The 23,224-nt window shown below is 40.9% G+C and overlaps 2 protein-coding genes across 3 annotated transcripts; both read left to right on the plus strand.

Moving 5' to 3' along the window:
* Positions 1-3,208: 3,208 nt before the first annotated feature.
* best4 (bestrophin 4) lies at positions 3,209-11,079 on the plus strand (the record flags this gene model as incomplete). The annotated part of the gene is made up of 11 exons (XM_083782817.1): positions 3,209-3,360; positions 3,442-3,542; positions 5,008-5,241; positions 5,700-5,860; positions 6,301-6,378; positions 6,657-6,809; positions 6,904-6,984; positions 8,218-8,366; positions 9,399-9,559; positions 10,707-10,837; positions 11,005-11,079. 11 exons carry the CDS (start codon positions 3,209-3,211, stop codon positions 11,077-11,079), a joined length of 1,476 nt encoding a protein of 491 aa, XP_083638943.1.
* hectd3 (HECT domain containing 3) lies at positions 10,350-21,326 on the plus strand. 2 transcript variants are annotated; one of them, XM_083781758.1, is made up of 20 exons: positions 10,350-10,468; positions 11,005-11,488; positions 12,442-12,695; positions 14,525-14,660; positions 15,078-15,199; positions 15,333-15,446; positions 15,811-15,899; positions 16,153-16,318; positions 16,536-16,617; positions 16,930-17,112; positions 17,244-17,296; positions 18,067-18,235; positions 19,074-19,187; positions 19,360-19,449; positions 19,633-19,839; positions 19,991-20,120; positions 20,354-20,428; positions 20,533-20,614; positions 20,706-20,777; positions 21,124-21,326. In XM_083781758.1, the coding sequence occupies exons 2-20, from the start codon at positions 11,138-11,140 to the stop codon at positions 21,206-21,208; spliced, it is 2,574 nt and encodes an 857-aa protein (XP_083637884.1). In that variant the 5' UTR covers positions 10,350-10,468; positions 11,005-11,137; the 3' UTR covers positions 21,209-21,326. The 2 variants fall into 2 exon arrangements, with proteins under 2 accessions (XP_083637884.1, XP_083637885.1); XM_083781759.1 differs by having other exon boundaries at positions 15,811-15,893.
* The last annotated feature ends 1,898 nt before the right edge of the window (positions 21,327-23,224 follow it).

Genomic DNA, 23,224 nt, shown 5'->3' on the forward strand with positions numbered 1-23,224 from the left:
TCACCTTGTTGAATGAATGTAGCAGTGAATAGTTGTCCATCTTAAAGTAATGATATTAACCTTAAAAACACAAAACATCATTTTTAAAATCAAATATGAATATAATGACTTAATTATACTCCTCACACCAAAGAAGGTATAGGCTATACCACGGTGTGTAGGCCTATATGAGTCTATAAATTAAGTTATGATTATTGGTGAAACAGTTAACAAAAACGAATCGATTTGATCAATAATTGAGTGCCACAGACGAAAAACAGTCTAAGTCCAAATTTCATTCTGACCCCTCCACGAAAAGGCCTAGTTGTCCTGACCCCTTATCTATCATTTATACATTATGGATTAATAGTGTGGACTTTCGTCTGTGGCATTCTTCATTTAATAAAATGTTTATTTATAGAAAGTATGGTCACCATTGTTGCATCATCGATTTGTTAATCGATATATTACAAAAAGTATATTAATTGATTGAATAATCAATAAGAAAATAATCAATCGTAGCACAATTTGCAGGAAATTATGATTGCTATGATTAGTTTTCTAATTTTATTTTATCCTATGACCTTTTTGATTCATTTATGAGATAAAATAGCCTAGAGGTAGTATATATTCCATGGTAGGATACTGTCAGAATTAAGGGGCTGCGCCGCCGCGGCCTGCGGCCAAGAGTAATGTTCTGAATTACAAGAGTGGCATCCAGTGGTAGGAATGGGAAGTGCAGCATGTCAGACGCTCTGAAAATGGGTAGTCTCGAGACAGACTGTGTGTTGTGTTGACCGAGGACGTTGTTTTTCCTTTGTTTTGCAGATTAATTGAAATGGTGGAACAAATCAATCAATACAGGTAGCTAATATATGCGATTGCGATATAATAAAACGTACACAGCATCTGCCTTATAGTTAGATGAGCATGATTTGAATTTGTACGCAACTAATGAGAACAAGAGGGAAGTATAGGCCTAATAGTAGCCTAGTTAGTAGCAGGGCCATATAAGAAATATTATGTCTATGAGCAGGGCTGCCAACATTGGACTGTGTAAATCCAGGAGATTTCTTTGAGGGAAGCTGAGCAGGGGGCCTGGGGTCCTCCTTTAAGTAGATGTATTTCCTGTGTTCTGGTGAATTTGGGGAGTTTTTTGTAGCTCTGGGCCATAGCCTATAAGCATAAGGACTTCCTTAACGCTATATGGACCAGAACTATGGAGTTTGATACTTTTATCAGGCTTGCTTAACTAGCATTGGAAAATAATGGGTACAGTTTCAGTCAGCCCCAAAGTTTTCTGGTAAAATGTGGGACTTTGATACAAAATCCAGGAGAAATCCAGGTGAATGGCAATGCAGGAGACTCCTGCAGGATCCAGGAGTGTTGGCAGCCCCTGACTGGGCTCCCAAGGAAGAACAGATTGCCCCATAAATATACTGTCGAGAGAGTAAACATAGCAGGAATAAAACGGTATGGAAAGCAGAGCCTGATTTACAATATTGACTAGTGAAACGATGTGAAGAACAAATAAGTCAACTGAGCACATCAGCCAATGACAAAGGTTGAATGAAGGTTGTGTGGAATGATTTAGATATGCATTAGACTGTCAGGTAGGTAGGTGTTTTGACACAATGAATGAGTCGTCGTGAGTCGTTATCAGTGTCACTGATCTATGATGAAACTGTAAACAGCAGTGTTCTGGACTACCATTTCCCAGTAAATTGCTTGAATTACAATTATCTTATTTTACAAGGTATGTTGGGGTTTTAGACAGTGAGTGCACAATGATAGAAATGTTTTTTTAATTATATGGTTAGAAAAATCACACCTGTGTGAAGAGAGGGCCGCTCATCATGACGTAAAATAGACAGTAGGTCTTATTTGCTCAGACACTATAACGCAAAATTGTCCATTAATTGTCAATGTTTGTGAAAGACAACATTTTTGCACACACAGCAAAAGTGCTAGCCTGGGTTCCAGCCCATTTTGCTGCGTTCCACGGATCTGAAAATGTCACTTGAGTTGCGAAGTGACAGTTAATTAAACAGGGGCCCCAAGGTCTACTCTGTAAGCCTACTTGGACCACTTTTTTCCCTCCACACCAAATCTCTTCACCAAAAATAGCCCATCTACAAGCTCACTCACAGTCACAACGCAACGTTGTGAGCTTGTAGATCTGCTAGTTTTGGTTAATGTTCCCCCAGAATATGAATGCTCGTGTTCAAGTGGCAACCGATATTAGTTCATCTGGAGATCATAACCTATTTTCAACATGTACAGCTATCCATAATTCATTGTAATATCACTTATTATTATTATTACTAGACTAGTGCCCGGCTGCAGAGCACCGAGTCGGTAACGAAGTTGGAGATCCATGCCCCACCCAGCTATGCAATACCTGTTGTACCCGTTCCACCCATCTGTCTGTGTCCCTTTTATGCCCATATATGGAGATTTCTGTATCTGTCTCTCTGTGTCCCCTTGTTCCTATATATGGAGTTCTGTGTCAGGCATGCCCTGCTCTGTACAGGACAGGGGCCCTGTCCAGAGCCCGGGCCGAGGCCTTTTGTGGCGGTTGTCCAGAGCCCGGGCAGAGGCTTTTTGTGGCGGTTCTGGACAACCGTGCGTCCAACGGACTCGATACCCGGCACTGCATTCCCTGTGGGGGTGTGGAGTGGAACATGTGTGTCAGATTTGAATCGGTGGGGCGAACGGTTCTCGAGTTACGTGCATTACAGATGTACACACGTACGTACAGACAGACGTACAGACAGAGACATGGTGAATTTATAGATAGATAGATAGATAGATAGATAGATTAGGTTATATCAAAAAATTATGTTTCATAAATAAATAACGGGTTACCCTCAAACAAAAGTGTCAAAGACCTTGGATTCTATGAACAAAACCACAAGTTTCCATAGGCGCTCAATTTGATTTGGTTCCCACACAATAAAGTTCACATGATGGATGATGACAGCACTACAGCACTATGATGACAGCACTACACTAAACTTTATAATGAGACGTAAGGGTGAGTCCTCTCAGGACACTCACACTTGATTCTAGAACGGATACAGGTGGCTTTACAGGTAAAAAGAAATTCTCCATCCTTCTATAAATCTATGATGTTAGAATTAAGCTATTCAACTAATCTATGTTCAATTTAAAAGGTGCCCTTGATATTTTTAACAGGACTTTCCTGCCTCACTACATTAAACCAAATATGACGGTTTCCTACAGCCTTGAGGTGGCCAATGCAAAGTTTGGCGGCTTCTCCAAGCTCCTGTTCCGATGGAAAGGAAGCATCTACAGGCTGATTTACAAGGAATTCCTGGTGTTTTGTGTCATGTATTCCTTTTTCAGTGTGTTTTACAGGTGATTGCATATATCTGATCACGTTATTCACCTGTTTGGTTACAGTGAAGGCAAGCTCTAATGATATGATTTTCCTTGCAGGTTTTTTCTCACATCAAAGCAGCAGAATCAATTTGAACTTGTAGCACTTTACTGTGATCAGTTTACCAATACCAACTTTATCCCTATGTCATTTGTGTTGGGTAAGTCGCACCAGCTTACTACTATCTGCCTCAAGACAAGACCTTTGAGAGAGGAGCATTTTGCAGCTCAGTCAGTGTTATACACTATTTTAAATTACCATCAGTGTGACTAATATATAAAAAAGGGCATTAGTTAATATGAATGGAATACCTCTTGAATGTGGTTGAAATTGCATAGGTTTTCAAAGGGCAAATTCTAGCACATGTAAAGCCCTCTGCTCCATATCCGAAGTTTAACAGCGTTGTAGTTTCAGCAAGTACCATCTCGCTGAAAAGCCATGCCTCTCTAAACATTGCTTACAAGCAATAGCAAGAGCATAATAAGGGACATTAAATTAATTCAACAAGTATGTTTGAGTAAGTAATGTTTAAAAATTAAAACAGTCAAATTTAAGCATAGGACCCTCAGGGATTGACTGTGAGTTTGAATCCTGTAATGTTGCTGAAGGCATAGGGAGAGAGTATGTTTTGCACTCTGTTCGTGTCCGTCCGTCCGTCCAGCCGGCCGTCCGTGTACAGCTAATGTCCGGCACCGTTAACCCGGTCGATGCCAAATTTTGCACACACACTTCCTGGATGCCAACGATGAACCAAATTTTCCAGAATGGGGCCACCAGGAGGCCGACTTTTTCAAAAACATTTTTTTATATTACTCCTCCAGATTCTGTCCAAAAATCCATCAAATCGTTACACACTATGGGCTGTATTTTGCGTGTCTTAAGTACCAGGTCTTATTCCCTAACTTGAGTAAACTAAAGACCTGGAGGCGTGATCAATGCCATTTGGCTATTCTGAGTGGCCAAAGAGGATTGACCATGCCTACAGGTCTTTAGTTTACTCAAGGGAATAAGACCTGGTACTTAAGACACGCAAAATACAGCCCTATATCTCTAGAGTCGTGTTCAAGACAGCTCTGTCCGATATTTCATATTCCATCCTAATTGGCTGACATTGGCTTTCAAAGTTTGCAGGATTGGCCCGTTTTGAACAAAAAGCCTCAAATCATGAACACAGCGTGCAAATTACGTGAAATCTTTCACAGACTTTCCTACTAGGCTGAGGAATATATCCCACCCTTATCCCACCCCACATGTTATAGCGCCACTAACAGGTGGATTTTTGCTAGACACATTTTTGGAACAAAATCATCCAATTGCCATCCATGGCGTAAGAAGAAATGCCACCCTTTTCACATTGGCTATTTATAGCGCCACCAGGAGGCCACAAACTGACCTGCCCTGGTGGAGACCTGTGCCCCGAGGGGCACTTCTTCTAGTTTTCAATGGGACACACTGTGACAAAGCTACCAGCCAAGTGAATTGACATACAGCAGTAACAGCACTCACAATAGTGAAATGCACATTACCGTCAGAGGTAAGATTCACACATTAGACTCAACTGGACACCAGGCAAAGCATAACATTTTAAGACTGTGGTACTTTGTTGTTCTTTGGTAACATTACAGGATTCTACGTGAGCCTGGCTTTCAACAGATGGTGGGGTCAGTATACCAGCTTCCCGCTCCCTGACAACCTGATGATGGTGGTGTCTGGAAATGTTCACGGAAAAGATGAGAGGGGACGCTTGCTGCGACGCACACTCATGAGATACGCTAACTTATCATCAGTTCTCATTCTGCGTTCCATAAGCACGAGAGTCTGCAAACGCTTCCCATCTCTTGAACACATTGTGGAATCTGGTAGGTAATGTGTACTGGCATATTTATGAAGACCGTCAAGAAGGACGTTCACAGTAAAATCTTTAACCCATTCTGACCTGAGATCAGATTCATAAGAGGTTTCCGCCGGACACACACTGGTCTGATGAACCCATTCTGACCTGAGATCAGATTCTAAAAAATGTCAGTCGTTCTTCGATTTTTCAAAAATAGCAGACCTACAAGCTCGTATCGCGCCACTCGGTGGCGCGATATGAGCTTGTAGATCTGCTATTTTTAAATAGCTAAAGCATAACATGATGCTGACACCAAAATGGGTTAATTCCGAGACAAAATAGACCAGATGGACCTCAATGGATAAAAATGAACACTGAATATTTTATTGTGTGGTGTTTTTGTAATGTAGTGGGTTTTCCTTTAGCTGATTTTGCTGAATTAATTCCATAAAGGTTTGTGGAGCAATTAATTTCTGTTTGTAGGATTTATGACCCCACAGGAACTCAAAATGCTTGAGTCAGAGTCACTGCACTGTGATTTCAACAACTACTGGATGCCTTTGACTTGGTTTACAAATTTGGCATCCAAGGCACGAGAGGAAGGCCGGGTGAAGGATGACGTAGCTTTGAGACTGCTCATGGATGTAAAGTATTTTGTTGTTTCTGTAAATGGACTAAATAATAACTGTACACGTGGAAACTTTTATATATTCTTAGAGGACATCTAATGTGGGAGTCAACACTTTACATGCCCTATTGAGAAACTTGATGTACAGATGTATGTGTCGACTGAATGAGTCTTATAATTCTAATATTATACTGCTGTCTAACCCCAGCCTCAGTGTTACAAGACATATAGTCAACACTGATATGATTGTCTATTGTAAAGATGGATGTTTTATGGTATAGGGGTGTTCTTTATGTACAAGTATATATATAGTGTTTTTATGGTGTTTGTTTTTACACAAATAAAGTTGATTGATTGATAATTGCTTCAAAATCTCTAATATACAGTACCATGCACTGTCCTAATTTTATAACATTTTAGAAAATGTCCTTTCATTAACTGATACTCTGTCTGTAGGAGCTGTGTAAGTACAGAGCAAAGTGCAGTCTATTGTTCCACTATGATTGGATCAGCATCCCTCTGGTCTATACTCAGGTAGGCTGTAGCAGTACAATTTTACAGTACAATTTTACAATAGAGGCTTTTGCAATACAAAAGCCAATGGCCGGGTTTAATGCGTTTGTGAAATGTGAATAAAGACAGCCTTTTACATTAGCAGAGACTGTGTAACTACACTATATGTCCTACATTCAATGTTAGAATTTGTTCACTGTTTTGTGCTTTTTTTTGCGGGGTTTACATATGTTGCAGTGCTAGTCAGCCACTTTGGGAGAAAGTTGAACTATAATAATGAACTCACTAATCAATTACAGGTTGTTACTGTAGCAGTGTATTCCTTTTTTGGTTTCTGCCTGATTGGCCGCCAGTTTCTGAACCCTGAGAAGGGATACAAGAATCACAACCTGGATATGTACATACCCGTTTTCACTCTGCTCCAGTTCTTCTTCTATGCTGGCTGGCTCAAGGTGAGATGACAAGTGAATTCTTGAATCAATCAAATTAAACACATTTTGTTATGAAAACTCAGACTGCATTAAGTACTGTATATATTTTCTGCAGGTGGGGGAACTCATTATCAATCCATTTGGAGAGGATGACGATGACTTTGAAACAAACCAACTGATAGACCGAAACATCCAGGTGATGTTTCGCACAAGGCTTCTTTTCAATACGCAGTACCAGCATCTACACAGTAATATCCTAACTCTGAGAGTGTAAAAATGGGGCCATTCCATCCATTTTACACCAGTTATGGCTCCACTCTTAAAGGGACACTTCACCCCTTTTGCAACGAGATCTTATTTTAATGATGTTTGGGAGACAATAAACACTTTCCTGGGGTTTTTATGTGGGTAATATGTGTTTTTAGATATTTCACTATTTCACTAAGTGTCCATGGGCTCCATGATGTCATGGACACTGGGCTCACTTATTTCCTGGACTACATGTTGTCTCAGTAAGACAGCCCTCCCCCTATCCACAAGGAAGAGCAGTGGACCAAAGCATTATGGGAATTGTAGTCCAGGAAGGAGGCAAACTGCGCTCTTCTGGATCGGACCAGTAAAGAAACATGGGGAAGGTTGCCATATATTAGATTAGTTGATGGGTGGCTCTTCCAAGACAAAATTTGCGCTCTCATTAGAAGGCGGGTGTGTGCCATCCAAACGATTCTTTTGTTTCTTTGAAAGTGTCTCGGAGCCATAGAGTAGAATCGGCTCAACGGTCGTCCTAAATATTTTTACTTTTAACATCTTACTAATTGATGACCAGATCTTATGCATGTCATTGCAGGCTGACCAGGCCATACCCTTCCTAGTTTGAAAGTTATATGAACCCAAATACTTAGTCATCAACCCGTTTCAGAGGAGTGTTGTTAAGTGAAATACTAAAATTGAAATAATACTAATAATAATCTATAAAAACACATATTACCCACGTAAAAACCCCAGGAAAGTGTTTCTTGTCTCCCAAACATCATAATAAGATCTGGCTGCAAAACGGGTGAAGTGGCCGGGTGAAACGGGTGAAATTAATACTGAAGGAAGGTTTTTAATGTGTAATCTAATCTCCCAGAAAATCTTATTTTATAACTACACTGTTGATAAACCAAATGTCTTCACCAAAAATAGAAGATCAAGATCTCACAATGTGGCATGACAAATTGGGTTCAGAATCAAATCTTTGAGCCTTCTACTCTAAATCTCCCCTATGCCATTTCCCTCTCTACTTCCCTACCGTCCATCTTAATATAAATGTCAATGTGGAGCAGACTACCATATATATCCCTTAATGACACAAAGTATATTTAGGAAGACTTTTTTTTTGCATTGATGGAGGTTCATACTGCTATTTGGTTTTCTATCCTATACACAGGTGTCAATGTTGGCAGTGGACAACATGCATCAGAATCTCCCCCCAATGGTGAAGGATAAACATTGGAAACAGGGATATTTCTCCATCCCATACACAGTGTCCACAGTCGACACGAAACCTAATTTCAAAGGTTCTACCTATGACATGAGGTAAACATTCACGTTTTATTGCTCTAGTCTTTCCCAGTGATTATCAAACTTTTCAATTTCAAGGCCCCCCAGTTTGATAGGTAGCCATGGACCCCCCTGTAAATCTATATAAAGTGTTAATTTAACCCGAAGAGTGTACAAATCAGATACATTTGGCTCCATTTGTACACACTCAGAGTTACAGACCTGTAAGGGTCCATTTGGTTCCTAAATTTCAATCATTTAGCTGGGGGCCCACTAGAATAGAACCCCCTCAAGGACCCCTTTGGTTCCCTGGACCCCACATTGAATACTATGTCACAAATTAAACAACACTCCAATTGCATGCAAGGCTGTTTTTGTTTTCTCATCTGTTCTATATTTTAGCAGGTAACTAAGGGATGAATTAATTATGCTCAACTAGCCTGCTTATGCGTAACAGTTATTATTTTGTAGGTATGGAATCACAATAAGGTTATCAATAATAGATTATTATATCTACAGAGCCTAGTCCCTCCACATGCCAGAATTGTACGTCTCAGTCCCGGCATAGTAGTTCCGGAGTGGTTCCAACGGATTATGTGGCCCTGGTCTTTCCCTAGTGGGACTGATCGAGGGTAGCTACTGGGACTTAAGTCGGGACTTGATCACCCCCGCTGGGTCATCCGATTGAGGGGTATGATGTTCGTGAGACCCGGGCGAAACCCTGATGACCTTGGATACATCACTGAGGATACGTCCCAGTTGCATCCATGCAATGTATTTTCGTTCTTTTTATGGGTCCTTTATAATAATTAGGCCTAATTACTTATTACAACAGGCATTACTTTCCCAAAATAATTACTGATGATTACCCATGCTGATTACACTGCTGATCATGCTTAATACAACAATACAATACATTACCTCTTTCAACCTGGTGTCTCCATTTTGGGCATGCCATTATTGGTGGAATTCTTCTACAAAATAAATACAAACAATCAACAATTATTAATAATAATATCCAAAAAAAACAAGTGGTTAAAAAAGGATTTGTTTGTTTGTCATGTTCAGGATGAGTGCTGAAGACCTTGAAATCCACCAGCCATCAGACACACCATTAGAGAACTTACCTCTCAGGGGATATCTGGGTGATGGTCTTGTGCGTAAAGCTAAGGGCATCCTGCGAGGAGGGAGCCTTCCATCCCTGCTAGATTGCCCGAGAGAGGGAGATTGTCTAGAAGATACTGATGTCCATCTCCTTTCCCTCGAGGGGGACGGGAATGTCTCTAATCAGAAAGAAGCCGAGACACCCATGATTAAGATTTCTGTGGAACATATTGAATGAAAATGAGCTGACCTGTTAGTAATAGTAGGCTATACCAAAATACATTGCATTGTTTTGAAGAATGCAAGAAGAATCATATAGCCATTGGGACAAATCTCTTTTGTTAGATTGTAATTCAGTCTTAAAATAAAGAATAACCCTGAGGAATGTTCAATGTTTTTTATTGTCTGTCTATGTAATAGTCTGTCTATGTAATTCCAAATATCCTGGGTGTCAAACTGTCACTCATTCATCATATTTGCCTATAATGTAGGTATAATATCCTGTGACCTGTGTTAATGGGTAACAAACAATCAATAGCAATAAATACAGCCTTCACTGTCATTCACTGGGCAGTGTGCCATGGAAAGAGGATGTTCATGGAAAGAGGATGTTCACGCAACACTGTTCTGTTCTATTCACATACAAGAGAAGTTATTATTGTAGGTATAATCATCTAGCATGTCTGTCAATCTATCAATGCCCAGTACTTGACTAATTTATTAATAATTTAATATTTATGTCAAATAATCGTACTTATAGAAGTTATAGTCGACTGTCCGAGTGTCCGTTCACGTTCATGGATGAAAATATGAAAGGAGCAGGGTAACTTGTATTTTGAAGTTTGATTTTGAAATACTAACGAACAGCACACTTACGGTGGGTGCAGTGGAGCTTTTATTTTGGCGTGTGGAACTCGGCACCACGGAACTCGCGAAGGGTCAAAAAGGATCAAAGGTTCTTCCGTGTTGTTTTTTACAATGCAACAAGCCAACGAGACTTGAAGTCATCTCCGTTACATCTCTGAAGACTTCAGGTACGTAAACACCGTTATTCTGCAGCACTATACACAGATCCAAGCGTAGCGATGTCCTCTCTTTACAGGATCATGGCACATTTCCCCTAGCTGACGTTCCAGCACATATAGTAAAACGATCAATATCAGTTCAGTCCACTCGCTAACGTCAACGTTCTGTGCTTTTTTTGCTAACGTAAACGGTAGCTGACTGTTGCGAAACAGGAACTTTGATTGGGCGTTTTGGTTTAATTTATAGTTGAAGATCAGCGCTTGTTGTCGGCAAGCGGCAGACAGTCACACCCGTCCTGCGAGCTCCGTCGCACGACGGTGTCTCTGGCCGACAAGAAGAGCTACCCTGGTCGGCAAGCAATACCGAGCCACACCGTCGTACGACGAAGTATTGTGACTTGGGCTTTTTAGGCACAGCGTCACGTCACCATTACATTACATCCCTACCCTGATGGCAGCGTTCATCATGGTTGCTGGGGTACCAACTGGCCCAGAGCCTCGATTCATAAGAATGTTCTGCTTTGTCTTGTTTGTTTGTGTGACAGGAACTGCATTACTGCATGAAAACAAAGGCTGGAGTGAACGCTGTAATGTCAGGTGCGGCCCCCCTGCTGTGTTGACTGCAATTGCCACCCCCAACCCCAGTGTTGGAGAGCTGGGGTTGACCTGCCACGAGAGATGTCCCTGGGTGACAACCCTCGCGTCCTCCTGGGGAGGATTCGCTTCCTGAACAGGTGCATCGAGTGCTTCAGGAACAGTGAAGCCCTGCCACAGTGTCTGTGTTATGTGCCGAAGGAGGTATGCTATAAAATCTGTAAAGATTCTTCATCCACCACGTCCGCTTCATCCGGTTCTGCTGCCGGCGCCTCGACCACTGGGAAGACCTTGGTCTCCGTTTGGGAAAGTCCACATCAAAGCATCAGCAAGAAATTATGCAAGTACAACATTGAACCAAAGAAAGGGACATGTATCCGGACGACGGGAGAAGAATACTGTAACAGTCAAGGCCTTTGGGTCAAAATAAACAAGGTAAGCAGCAGTTGCAACCTCCTCCAGGTTAATTATTAGTGTGGTTGCCTAACACATCAAAAAAGGAAAAAGATATGCACAATTGCACATCTCTACAGTTTTTAGATGTAGTGCTGGATCCAAAAACGATCAAATGAAGAAAAAAGCCAATGTCTGCACGCAATATGTCCAAGAATATGTCCAAATTTCCAAGAATTGTGAATTTTCTAGTTGCTGTATGTTTATGCGTCCAGTTTACCTCATCATCCTGTTGTCAGATCCATTAGATTAACCTTTAAACTCCTTTGCAAAATGTTCCTTAACAATACAGTAGTTTTAATGTCTAATGCTGAGTTCACAAAGGCAGATGCAAAAGATGCTAATCTTTGTAGCTGAAGTTGAAACCAGCTCAACGTCTTTGTAGATGTACAAATGTCAGATGTATCTTGTGTCACTGGCTTCCATAGCAAATGAATGGTAGACTGTATCTTACATCTACCCGTGTGAATGCAGCATTACATATGTTTTCTCCCAGCATCAGCCAGGTAATGTTTGCTGATCGTCATGCTACCATCACCCTACCATCTTTCTCCACTGAACTGTCTACAAAAGCAGAAAGGACCTTTATGATCCATTAAAACCGGGAAAGCATAAAACGTTGTCTCTTTAAAAGTAGCATATACATATAAGGTCACAGCAAGTTGATAGATCTGCTATTTTTGGAAAATTGTGAAAGTATATATATAAATCTATAAATATATATATATATTTAAACATCTTTAATGCAAATATTTGCTTCCGCTGGTCCGGAACAAAATAATTTGAGATGGGGGTCGGTGCTCCTTGACATGAAAATGTCTGAGCGCCACTATTATTCAACTGCTAGGATTGATAGACTATACATATGTTATGTAGAATGGACCACCTCAGGTCTTAAAGATACTGCCTTCATTCCACATCCACGTCCCCCCCAGGACCAGCTGGAGGAGCACCGTGTGGGCCAGGAGCTGGAGGAAGGCTGGATCCTGGTGTGTAAGCACACGGATGGAGGCGACAGGTTGGTGCCCGTGGAGTCTCAGGACACCATGACCAGGCACCAGCAGCTCTTCGGCTACGACCACAAGCCCTGTGATCGGTGGGAGCAGGTGGTGGATGTGGAGCACACCCTGCACCTGGGATTCAAACCCAAGGTGGCAGAGAGCGACGATGCTGCCATCCAGAAGCTTAGGTGAGTTGGGTTTGTGTGACACGCCGAATGAGACTGAAACGTCAGGTGTGTATCGTATATTTGGTGTGTGTGTGTGTGTGTGTGTGTGTGCCCCTTAGATAGCATTTCTGTAGACTTAGATAGCATCTGATACAGACTTATAACATGTTATGTAGACGGCACTATAATTGCATTGTATATAGTCATAGCACGCCATAGTACATATGTATAGCATAGTAGTATATATATATAGTTTATATGTATAGTCTCATAATATAGATATTCCACTGTTACTTTCTTAGCTTACGCATGTTTTATGACAAATGCTTTTGTGATGTATTCCCATGCTTTTGTTCTTGATTATTGTAAGTCGCTCTGGATTAAGAGCGTCTGCTAAATGCCTAAATTGTAAATTGTGTGTTTTCTTTTTGAGCGGTGCTAACCACTCCAACGTGTGGCTTTGTGTGTAGCCCCCCCATGACATCATATGGCTTCCAAGTCGATGGCAAAATGAACGTGTGGCTTTTTGTGTCTACCCTGTTGACATAATCATTATAAAAGGCACCGCTCACTTCACACAAGTGTGATTTTATTCTTGTCTCTCCTGCCATAATTATTCATTTGTTTTCTTTCTGTGTAATATTATATTATTGGGTATATATTTTTTCATTTAATTCCTATATTCCTATTTCCATTACTATGCTTCTGTGTTCAATCTGTTGATTTATTTTAGCCTCCTTTCCCCTATCCCTCAAGAGGCCTTGCCAAAAAAACGTTCTTAACCTAATAATAATGGATTGCATTTTATAGTGCTTTTCTAAGCACTCAAAGAGCTCTACAATGGTCCATTCATTCATACATTGGGTGAAGCTGCAAACAGCCACCCAAGCGTCATCACTTCCTACATTCACACACCAAATGGTGGCAAGCTACTGTACCATGTGTGGCACTGACCGACTAATTGGAGGCAATGTGGGGTTCAGTGTGTTGCCCAAGGACACTTCGACATGTGGGCAGGAGGAGCAGGGATTCGATCAACCTTCTGAGCCACAGCCAACATAAATTCTTTGAGCCGAATGCGAACGGAAATAAAAGCCTGGGTACCGAGGCTACGGCCACCTTGTTTAGCATGGTTAAATAAAGGCGAAAAACATCTCTCAAACTAAACTGAATATATTCGCAAATATTAGCAGACAAATATTAGCAGACAGGTTGGACAAATAAATAGTTGTATACATAGTAAGAGAAATCTATGAAAATCTGGGATCTAAATCGTTACCAAGAAATGTCTTCACCAATGTGTTTCTAAATGTGTCTAATAACATGTACTAAAAGTTTGAAATTCAACTCCCGTGGGAAATTGAGTTATTAGCATAATATGTGACCATACCCATAACATCCTATATAAGGCCAAAAAGTCAAAATTTCATAATTCTTTCAGTAGCATGTGACATATGAAACTAGGGGGTTTTCATGATTCTGAATCCATTCCAAGCATTAGTTTTGCACAAAAAACACTAAACGCTAAATTAGGCCATATCCACTTATCCAACTAATGCTTGGAATGGATTCAGAATCATGAAAACCCCCTAGTTTCATATGTCACATGCTACTGAAAGAATTATGAAATTTGGACTTTTTTTCTTTAAATAGGATGTTATGGGTATGGTCACATATTATGCTAATAACTCAATTTCCCCCGGGAGTTGAATTTCAAAGTTTTAGTACATGTTATTAGACACCTTTTAGAAACACATTGGTGAAGACATTTCTTGGTAACGATTTAGTTCCCAGATTGGTCAAATACCTGATACTAACAGTTGACTCTCCCTTCTCTTCGATCCTCCCAGATATCTGCCACCTACCTGGACATATGAATGTGATGAAGACTTGGTGCACTACTTCTACGACCACATAGGGAAGGAGGATGAGAATCTTGGGAGTGTGAAACAGTGTGTGACCAGCATTGATGTATCTTCATGTTCAGTGAGTAAAATGCTTCTTTCAGACCTCAATACTGTTTGGTGGTGTTGTTCTGGGGGTCAGTCCAAAATGGTCAATGGAGCTCTACAGAATCAAACACGTACACGTGTTAGTTTGGCACTAGGATAACGGCAGCAATTTAAAACTACTGGCAGAGGAATTTAAGTTGCTTATGACCACAAATCCACTCTGTCATAGCAATACCACATATTAATCCACAAAATGATTTGCCTTGCCCTTAATGAGAGAATGTATGTGTTTGATATCTGTGTACATTATATAGGAGGACCCCAGAAGAGGTGCCAGTAAATCTGTATTTGTTACATTTTTAACAGACTTTTGTGTAGGGAGACTTCAACGGAGGTGGCAATGAATGCGTACGTTTTTCTTATTTAATAGAGTTATCATCTGTGTCTGTAGGAGGACCCCAGCGGAGGCGCCAGCTGTCTTACTGATGGAGACACCGAAACGTACTGGGAGAGTGACGGCATGCAGGGACAGCACTGGATCCGTCTCCACATGAAGAGGGGCACCGTGGTCAAGTAAGACACACATCACCGAGTATCATTAACCACATATACAGTACACAGGGAAGCAGAGATAAGACCTATTAACAATGCATGGGCATCAGGGCGTGCCAAAGCATTGATTTTATATCGTTATTGTGCCATGCAGTAAGCTGATTTTGACTGTCGACTCCACGGATGACAACTACATGCCCAAGAGAATCACAGTGTACGGAGGAGAGGGGGACAATCTGAAAAAGCTGAGTGATGTCACCATAGATGAGTAAGCATTTTAAAGCATTTCTACAAAACTTGAGCAGGATGATATGAATATGGCTATATTCATGCTGTTGAAATGAAATATATTACATACCCTGAAGAAGGAAGAAGTAGTTACTAGTTACCTGCCCAAAACATTGGTTTCTGTACTCATCAATTATTGGCACTTTGGCAGTGTGTGCGGCCACCTTGTCCCTTGAAGACTTATTCAGAATGAAATATATTCTCATCAAACACCATCTGTCTTCTTAATTTCTTAATACCAGCAGCAGATTCAGCACTATATCTTGACTTTATTTATAATTGTTCCACACTGTCTGCTTGGTTGAAATGTATTCCTTTTTTGTTCCCTCTCATCTTGCTTCTAGCAATCTGATTGGAGAAGTGTGTGTGCTGGAAGATATGACCTCCCACCTGCCTGTCATTGAGGTCCGGATAGAAGAATGTAGGGGTGAGGGTTTGTACTACTTACTTACTTTTTTGCAGTGTTTCATGCAGTTACCTCCATTGTGCACCTCTGGTTGCAAACATCTGAATAGTTCTGAGTCAATTCAACTTGGTACTGTTCTGTCAATTTGAGGTGGTCATTGGACAATTGGATAGCATTCTGACTCAATCAGAAAGAAATTATTATTATTCCAATAGTTTCTAACTAAGATAAGATGAGATGATGTGATACCGTCTTTCTCCTTCTCTTATTCCCCATGCAGATGAGGGCATCGATGTTCGGATCCGAGGCCTAAAGATTAAGTCGTCGTGCGAGAGGGACCTAGGCCTGAATGCTGATGTCTTCCAGTCCTCCAACCTGGTGCGCTACCCCCGTCTTGAGGGAACGCCTCCCGATGTCCTCTACCGCAGGGCATTGGTCATTCAGAGGTAGGGACCTGCAAAAGCTGTGCGAAATTATTCTTGTCCAGACATTTCCCCCAAAATGCTATATTATAATATATATCAATTATATATATATTATAAATGCTATATATATATTCAACTTATGGGCTAGTTTACTTATGTAGCTCTTAATCATGACTCATCAATCTCTTTTTTTCTGGGTTTGTGTAATATTGTCTATTTTTTATGTATTGTTCTGCAGGTTCATCTCTCTTCTGGACAGTCTGCTGCCTCATCTGGTTCCTGCCTGGGATTACAGCTTGGGCACATTCAACCAGATCAAAGTGAGTTATGTGGAAACTGTATAAAGAGTGAACAGTGTTTTAAATTGACTGCTTTTCCTTTTTCACTTCTGCTTTACATGATTATTGTAGGGCACATGAATATTTATTATTTAGCTACTTAGTTATTAAGTTATTTAGTTATTATAGCTCTGACCTTTCCAATCATTATGTTGATGATGTAGCCTACAAGTTGAACCTGCATCATAATGTAATGAAAAATGAATAAATGAAAACCTGTCACTGGCACTGCACAACTCCATCCAAAACCTCACTGTTTTTCATTCTTGTTCATGTTCTCTGGCCCCCCCTTAGAGTATAAAGCAATTCCTGCTGCTATCTAAGCGCCGTTCGGCTCTCATCACACAATGCCTGAAGGACTCTGAGACCAGTAAACCCAACTTCATGCCCCGCCTCTACATTAACCGGCGCCTTGCCATGGAACACAGGGACAACCCCTCCTTGGAGCCCAGCTGCAAGAACGCTGTCTTCACACAGGTAATGGCACATTATCTCACTATCTAGCTTTTTATCAAGTCGTCCTTTTTGAAGGAAATTATTATTGTTATAGTGATTATGTTGTGTGTTTGTGTGTATACAAAGCTTGTTTTTATCTTCACATATTCTAGGTGTATGACGGTCTCAAACCATCTGACAAGTTTGAGAAAACATTGGATTACAGGTGAGGTGACCTTTCTTTGCTATAATATATATATGAAAAAGATTATAGTTAAAGTGCACTAATCAGCTACAGCCAACAGGCACATGTATTCCGCCAGCATCTTCCAAAAACAATACCGGGAGACATAAACTTCCATTCTTACCTCGTGCTGGTCACACTAAAGTCTCCATAGAAGCGTTAATAGTCCAAACAATGGCATGTTGAAGTCAGAAATGAAGACAGAACATTGCCCATGTGGTTAAAACCGCAAGGGTGCAGAAGTATGTAGAGGCCAATTATTATTTCTTTTGATTAGAAAAAGTTTGATTAGAAAAGACGTGTGTACATCCAAGGACAACATGCAAGACTTGACGCCATAATGAAACAGCACACGTCTCTATCATCATCTGTGATGAGCAGATCCACTTAATTAGGGTCACCGGCCCCTCATACGTTGATCTAATATATTTCGCTAAGATGTAGTGTTCAGACAATTTGACATATTTTAACGAATTAAAGGTATATTCAGTGATTTCACTCAAAAAACCTTAGTTTTAGTTTTTGGCCTGGGACCCAGCCTTTCGTCCAATCAGGATAGAGAGTCAAAAACGAAACCTAAGGTTTTTTGACCCCCAGGGGTTAACTGGGGACAGGGAGGAACTCCTTATATGGTCAGAACACTCTATAGTAGAGAGGATTATCACAACAAAACAAAAAAATAAGTGATATTTGAATTAAGTGAAATCACTGAATATACCTTTAACAGTAAAGAATTGTTCTTGGTCTGTCAGGTGGCCTGCACGTTATGACCAGTGGTGGGAGTGTAAATTCATCGCAGAGGGAATCATTGACCAAGGTGGTGGATTTCGAGACAGTCTGGCTGACATGTCAGAAGAGCTCTGCCCCAGCTCAGCGGAGTGTCCCATGCCTCTACCGTTCTTCACCCGTACATCCAACCAGGTACTACTCGCACACTCTGCTTAAGAGTCACTTCTTGCTTGCATGACAGTGGACCTCAGCATCCTGTTAGTTCGCCCCAATATAGTCATTGACAATTCCCCCATGTTTATAGTCCCGGTCTGCCAAACCATTCAGTAGCTGTTGGTCGCGGGGAGGGTGTAGACCAGGTTCCCAACCACCGGTATGCGGACCGGTGCTGGTCTGCGGGACATCTACCACCTGTACGTGAGAAGGGAATTCCAGACGTGACTCTACCGCACGTTACCAGGATCATTCTCCAAACAGCGGTGAAAAGTACCAAGGATTCGTCAGTGATATCACTGACTATGGTTTATAAACCGTTTCAAGTCCGTGTTACTTAACAGTGACATCACTGTCGGATCCGCTGTATCTTACCGTACGTAGCCTTAGTTTCATGTGTGCTCATGATTAGCGAGCAGCAGCGTTAACAAGCTGTAGCCTATTTTGTCACGCTCCGCTCGCGCTAATGAGAAACTAAATGGGATTATAATATTTCATGTCAACATTCAAGTACAATTATCAGAAGATGTAACCCAGGTAAAATAATCTGTCACTCAGCAAGTTTAACTAAAGTTTTCCACCTGTACTGTCCAAAGTCATTTCTGATACAGACATAGCCTTTTTTATCCTATCATTTATCCTATCATTGTTGATATAACACCATTTAGGTCAATGATATAACATACATTATGTTGTGATATTATAATATCGCAGTGGGTACTTGAGTCATTGACTGGCCGTCAACTGTGTCTTTGTTTTGGTACAATGATGACCGCACTGCAGATATTTTCTGATATTTTCATTATATTTCTTCCAGGGGTCAGGAGAGGCCAGGGATTTTTATGTGCCCAACCCGTCCTGTAAAGAGTTTCACAAGTTTGAGTGGATTGGGCAGCTCATGGGAGCTGCTCTCCGAGGCAAAGACTTCCTGGTTTGTGAAATCACTTTGTTGGATAGTTAACCCATTCTGACCTGAGATCAGATTCTAAAAATGTCTTCTACATCCTGACAGTTTCATTATTAACCAAGGTGCTATTATCACCTGGAATTACGATTTAGCTGATTGGGAAACGTTGCGAAATAGGTTCTGCTGTCTCTTTCAGGTCTTGGCTCTACCTGGGCTGGTGTGGAAACAGCTGACTGGAGAGGCAGTGAGCTGGAACAAGGACTTCCCTGCTGTTGACTCTGTACTGGTAAGCACTACAGAATAGGGCTGAAGAAATGGTTGTTTCTGCAGTTCTCTCTGGAGCATCATCCTTATCCGCAAGAATGGCCATGCTACAAAAAAAAGAAGATAATCTCAGTCAATACACTATCAATAAGTCATATAGTTGAATGGGTGTTGTTGATGTAAGTTTGCATCATGTGGTATTCAGGTAAAGCTGCTGGATGCCATGGAGAGCATGGACCAGGACACATATGAGTTTAAGTTTGGTGAGGAGCTGGTGTATACCACCCTTCTGAGCGATGGACTCATGGTGGAGCTCATCCCCGGGGGGAGCAACATAGCAGTCCGCTATGAGGACCGCAAGGCGTTCATCCGCCTGGTGCAGAAAGCCCGGCTAGATGAGGGCAGACAACAGGTATGTTTTGTGAGAGCGATATATTGCTGAGGAGTCCACAGTGTCCTATTTGTAAGAATTCAGTTGTGGTTATCTGTGATTATGTTACGTTTATATACTGTACATCTATCACTAGACTGAATGATCATTCTACTCTGTGTGCGTGCGTCAGATTTCAGCCATGCAAGCAGGCCTTTTGAAGGTGGTTCCCCAGGCTGTGTTGGACCTGCTTACTTGGCAAGAAGTGGAGAAGAAAGTGTGTGGAGATCCTGAGATTACTGTGGAAGCTTTGAAACGACTCAGTGAGTGTTTTTAGGAGGTCGCTCACCAACACTTGCAGTCAGTAAAAGCTGTTGCACTGTAGAGTACTTTCCTATTTCCATATGATTCCAAGATACATACTATCAGAGAGACAGTAGGTGTAAAAAATAAAAGATATGATACTTATCATTGGTCCTTGCCTAAACGGTATCAGATATTACAATAACACAATACATTGCTTATGCTTATGTTGATGTTCCTATTTCCCCAACAGCTCGATATGAAGACTTGGAACAAACTGATGTTAGAGTGCAATACTTGTGGGAAGCACTAATGAATTTCACCAATGGTCAGTTTACCCAGATTATTCACTATTCTATTGTATGTACTGGCAAACACATTTAATTGTTAATTGAGACTATAATTGAGACTTCTTGTGAATTCTGCTTTTAGAGGACCGTAGCAGGTTTCTGAGGTTTGTGACCGGGAGGAGTCGTCTACCTGCTCCAATCTACATCTTTCCCGATAAGCAAGGGTAAGTAGGGTCCTACTCCCCAAATGAACGCAGGTTTAGGTCGATTGTATTTCATTTTCTAAAACACGTTTTTCTTCTCCCTCTTCTCCAGCTCTGAAACGACAGATGCACTTCCACAGTCCTCCACATGCTCTAGTACCCTTTATTTACCCAACTACCCAAGGTAAATGCCAAAATGAGTCATTCTGAATCTTTGGAATAACAGAATTTGAAATCTGGTATCATATCATCATTGTTTTGTGAGCCAGAGTCACAAGTTCACTCTTTACACAAAATTCCCATTGACAATGAATGGAGAATTTACATCATGTGTTTGAGCAAATCGCCATGTTACATCATGATGACACATGGGTGTGATTTTTGTAGTTGTAGATGAGTTTTGGTTCTTATTGAACTGTTATTATTATTGTTTCTTTAATTTTGCGTTTGACATTTACTGGCACATATTGCTGTCTAACCCAGTGTGTCCTTCATTTCTCTTTCCTGTCCTCTGTCTCTCTGTCCTGCAGTGCAAAGGTTTGTGAGGAGAAACTCCGCTATGCTGCTTATAACTGCGTGGCTATTGACACAGACATGAGCCCCTGGGAGGAGTAAAGTCTTTTGCTTCTTCACTAAAGGAGTTCTACACACCCATACCCTTAAAATGACTGGTGGAGGGAAAAAGAAGTTTAATACCACATCTACACAATTGCCAATCAATCATAGCTGTATATAATAAAGAACTATATGAAAACATGAGCCTGTCATTTGCGTCCAGGACTCCACAAAGGTCATATTATTTGTTAACATAATTATAAAGTACTACTCAAAGGGACTGGTTGTCCGAGTTTAGAACCCGCTGCAATGGTGTTCGGTAAGAACTTAAGTTAACTGAGATGTCTAGATCCCTGACACAACAATATATTTTGTTGTAAGGCCAAATTTCCTAACTACCGGTAGTGTGAAAGGTGATGGAATGAATGCTGTTTGAGGTGATGGGAGGTTGGATATGAATATCGCCTCGTGTCGTGACGAGAGATGAAGAGAGGAGTAATGTGCTTGCCATTAAGCTCAAGGGTAATATGACAGAGACATCTAGTCTCCATATATGGATCTTTAGATCTCCCGGTCCGTATATGGAGATGGTGATGTTGGATTGGATGGGTTTGTAAGATATGTCGGATATCTGCATATATGGGGCACCTCTCAAATACCCATATAAGGGAATACCCATGAGGGAGTGAAGGCCTTCATTTTCATAATAAATATGAAATGGGTTGGGGAAACTTAATCTTTATTTTATGCAGGAATTGGTTCATAAATGATCTTTGTTTATAGTATTCTGACCACTGAAATTCACTTTCTGAAGTGTTGTACATGATGAATATGTTGAAATGGAATTATAAGTGGTGGTCAAAATGTATTGACATCTAGAGATGAAATGCATCCAGTCTAGCGAATAATGACTCATGGGGAGCCCATCTGTATGTGTGGGGTCCCCCATATGAAATGCAATGGCCTCAATACAATAATTGGGCGCCTTCTCTGATTAGCTATAGGAAGCTTCAATTTGATCAGGTCTATTTTCTCATAACTGGAGCAAGTAATTGGAAATCAAAGGAATCAGAAAATGCATTGAGCCAGCGAGGCTTTCCTCACTTTGAGTGGCACTGAACGTGGAAGCCACGGGTGTCTTTCTGACAGAATTACCAGTGTGGTAACTGCCTTTCTGACAGAATTACTATATAATTAATGCATTTCTGATAGAAATACGGTGTGCTAAATGTATTTCTGACAGAATTAGCAGTCTGGGAACTGCCTTTCTGACAGAATTACCATCTGATTAATGCATTTCTGATAGAGATACAGTGTGATTTCTGAACCCTCTAACACTAACCCACTACCCCTAACCTCACAGACTCGCGGTTTAAAACTTTACTTTATCGGGGTTTTTTTGCGGTTGGCACAAAAATAACAGCGCAAGCAGGATTCTAAATCAGGAGGCGTGGATTGAACGTTGAGTCACTAGACCACTATGCTACGAGGCAGTTGGCAGAGTTGCTTCTCAGCACGTAGTAGAATATGACAATGTCTAGCTCATGTAAAAAGAAAGAAAATCCCCTCCTCATATTTCTGTCAGAAGCCGTTGAGTGCTGATTTTACCCTTTTGCCACATGCAGTGGACAAGGATGAAGATGGGTATTAGAGCAGTAGTTCTCAAACCTTTTAAATTACATTAGTATGTGGCCTGTTTGACCATGCATGGACCCCCATGTGAAAATATTTTGTGCCAGTGACTGTGTTGTTAAATGTTTATTTATATGTATATTTCAAAAATATATTCGGTTTCTAATCATATCTTTTCAAGATGTTTTGAAATTAGATCTATTAGCTAAGTGGTAAAACTGATTCATTAAGTAGTTTGGCTGGGGACCCCCTGGAATCACCTCAGGCTCAAGGACCCATGTGGTTCCCCAGGGGCCAATTTGAGAACCATTGCGTTACAGGTGGAGGACTGTGAACAGAGATGGGCAAAATACATTGAAAATGTATTTTGATACAAAATACAAATACTGGGTCAAAAAATGTATCTAAATACAAAATACATCTTCCATCCCAGCGAAATACAAA

This window comes from Protomyctophum parallelum, assembly GCF_964188405.1.
Source record: "Protomyctophum parallelum genome assembly, chromosome: 14".
Lineage (NCBI taxonomy): Eukaryota > Metazoa > Chordata > Actinopteri > Myctophiformes > Myctophidae > Protomyctophum > Protomyctophum parallelum.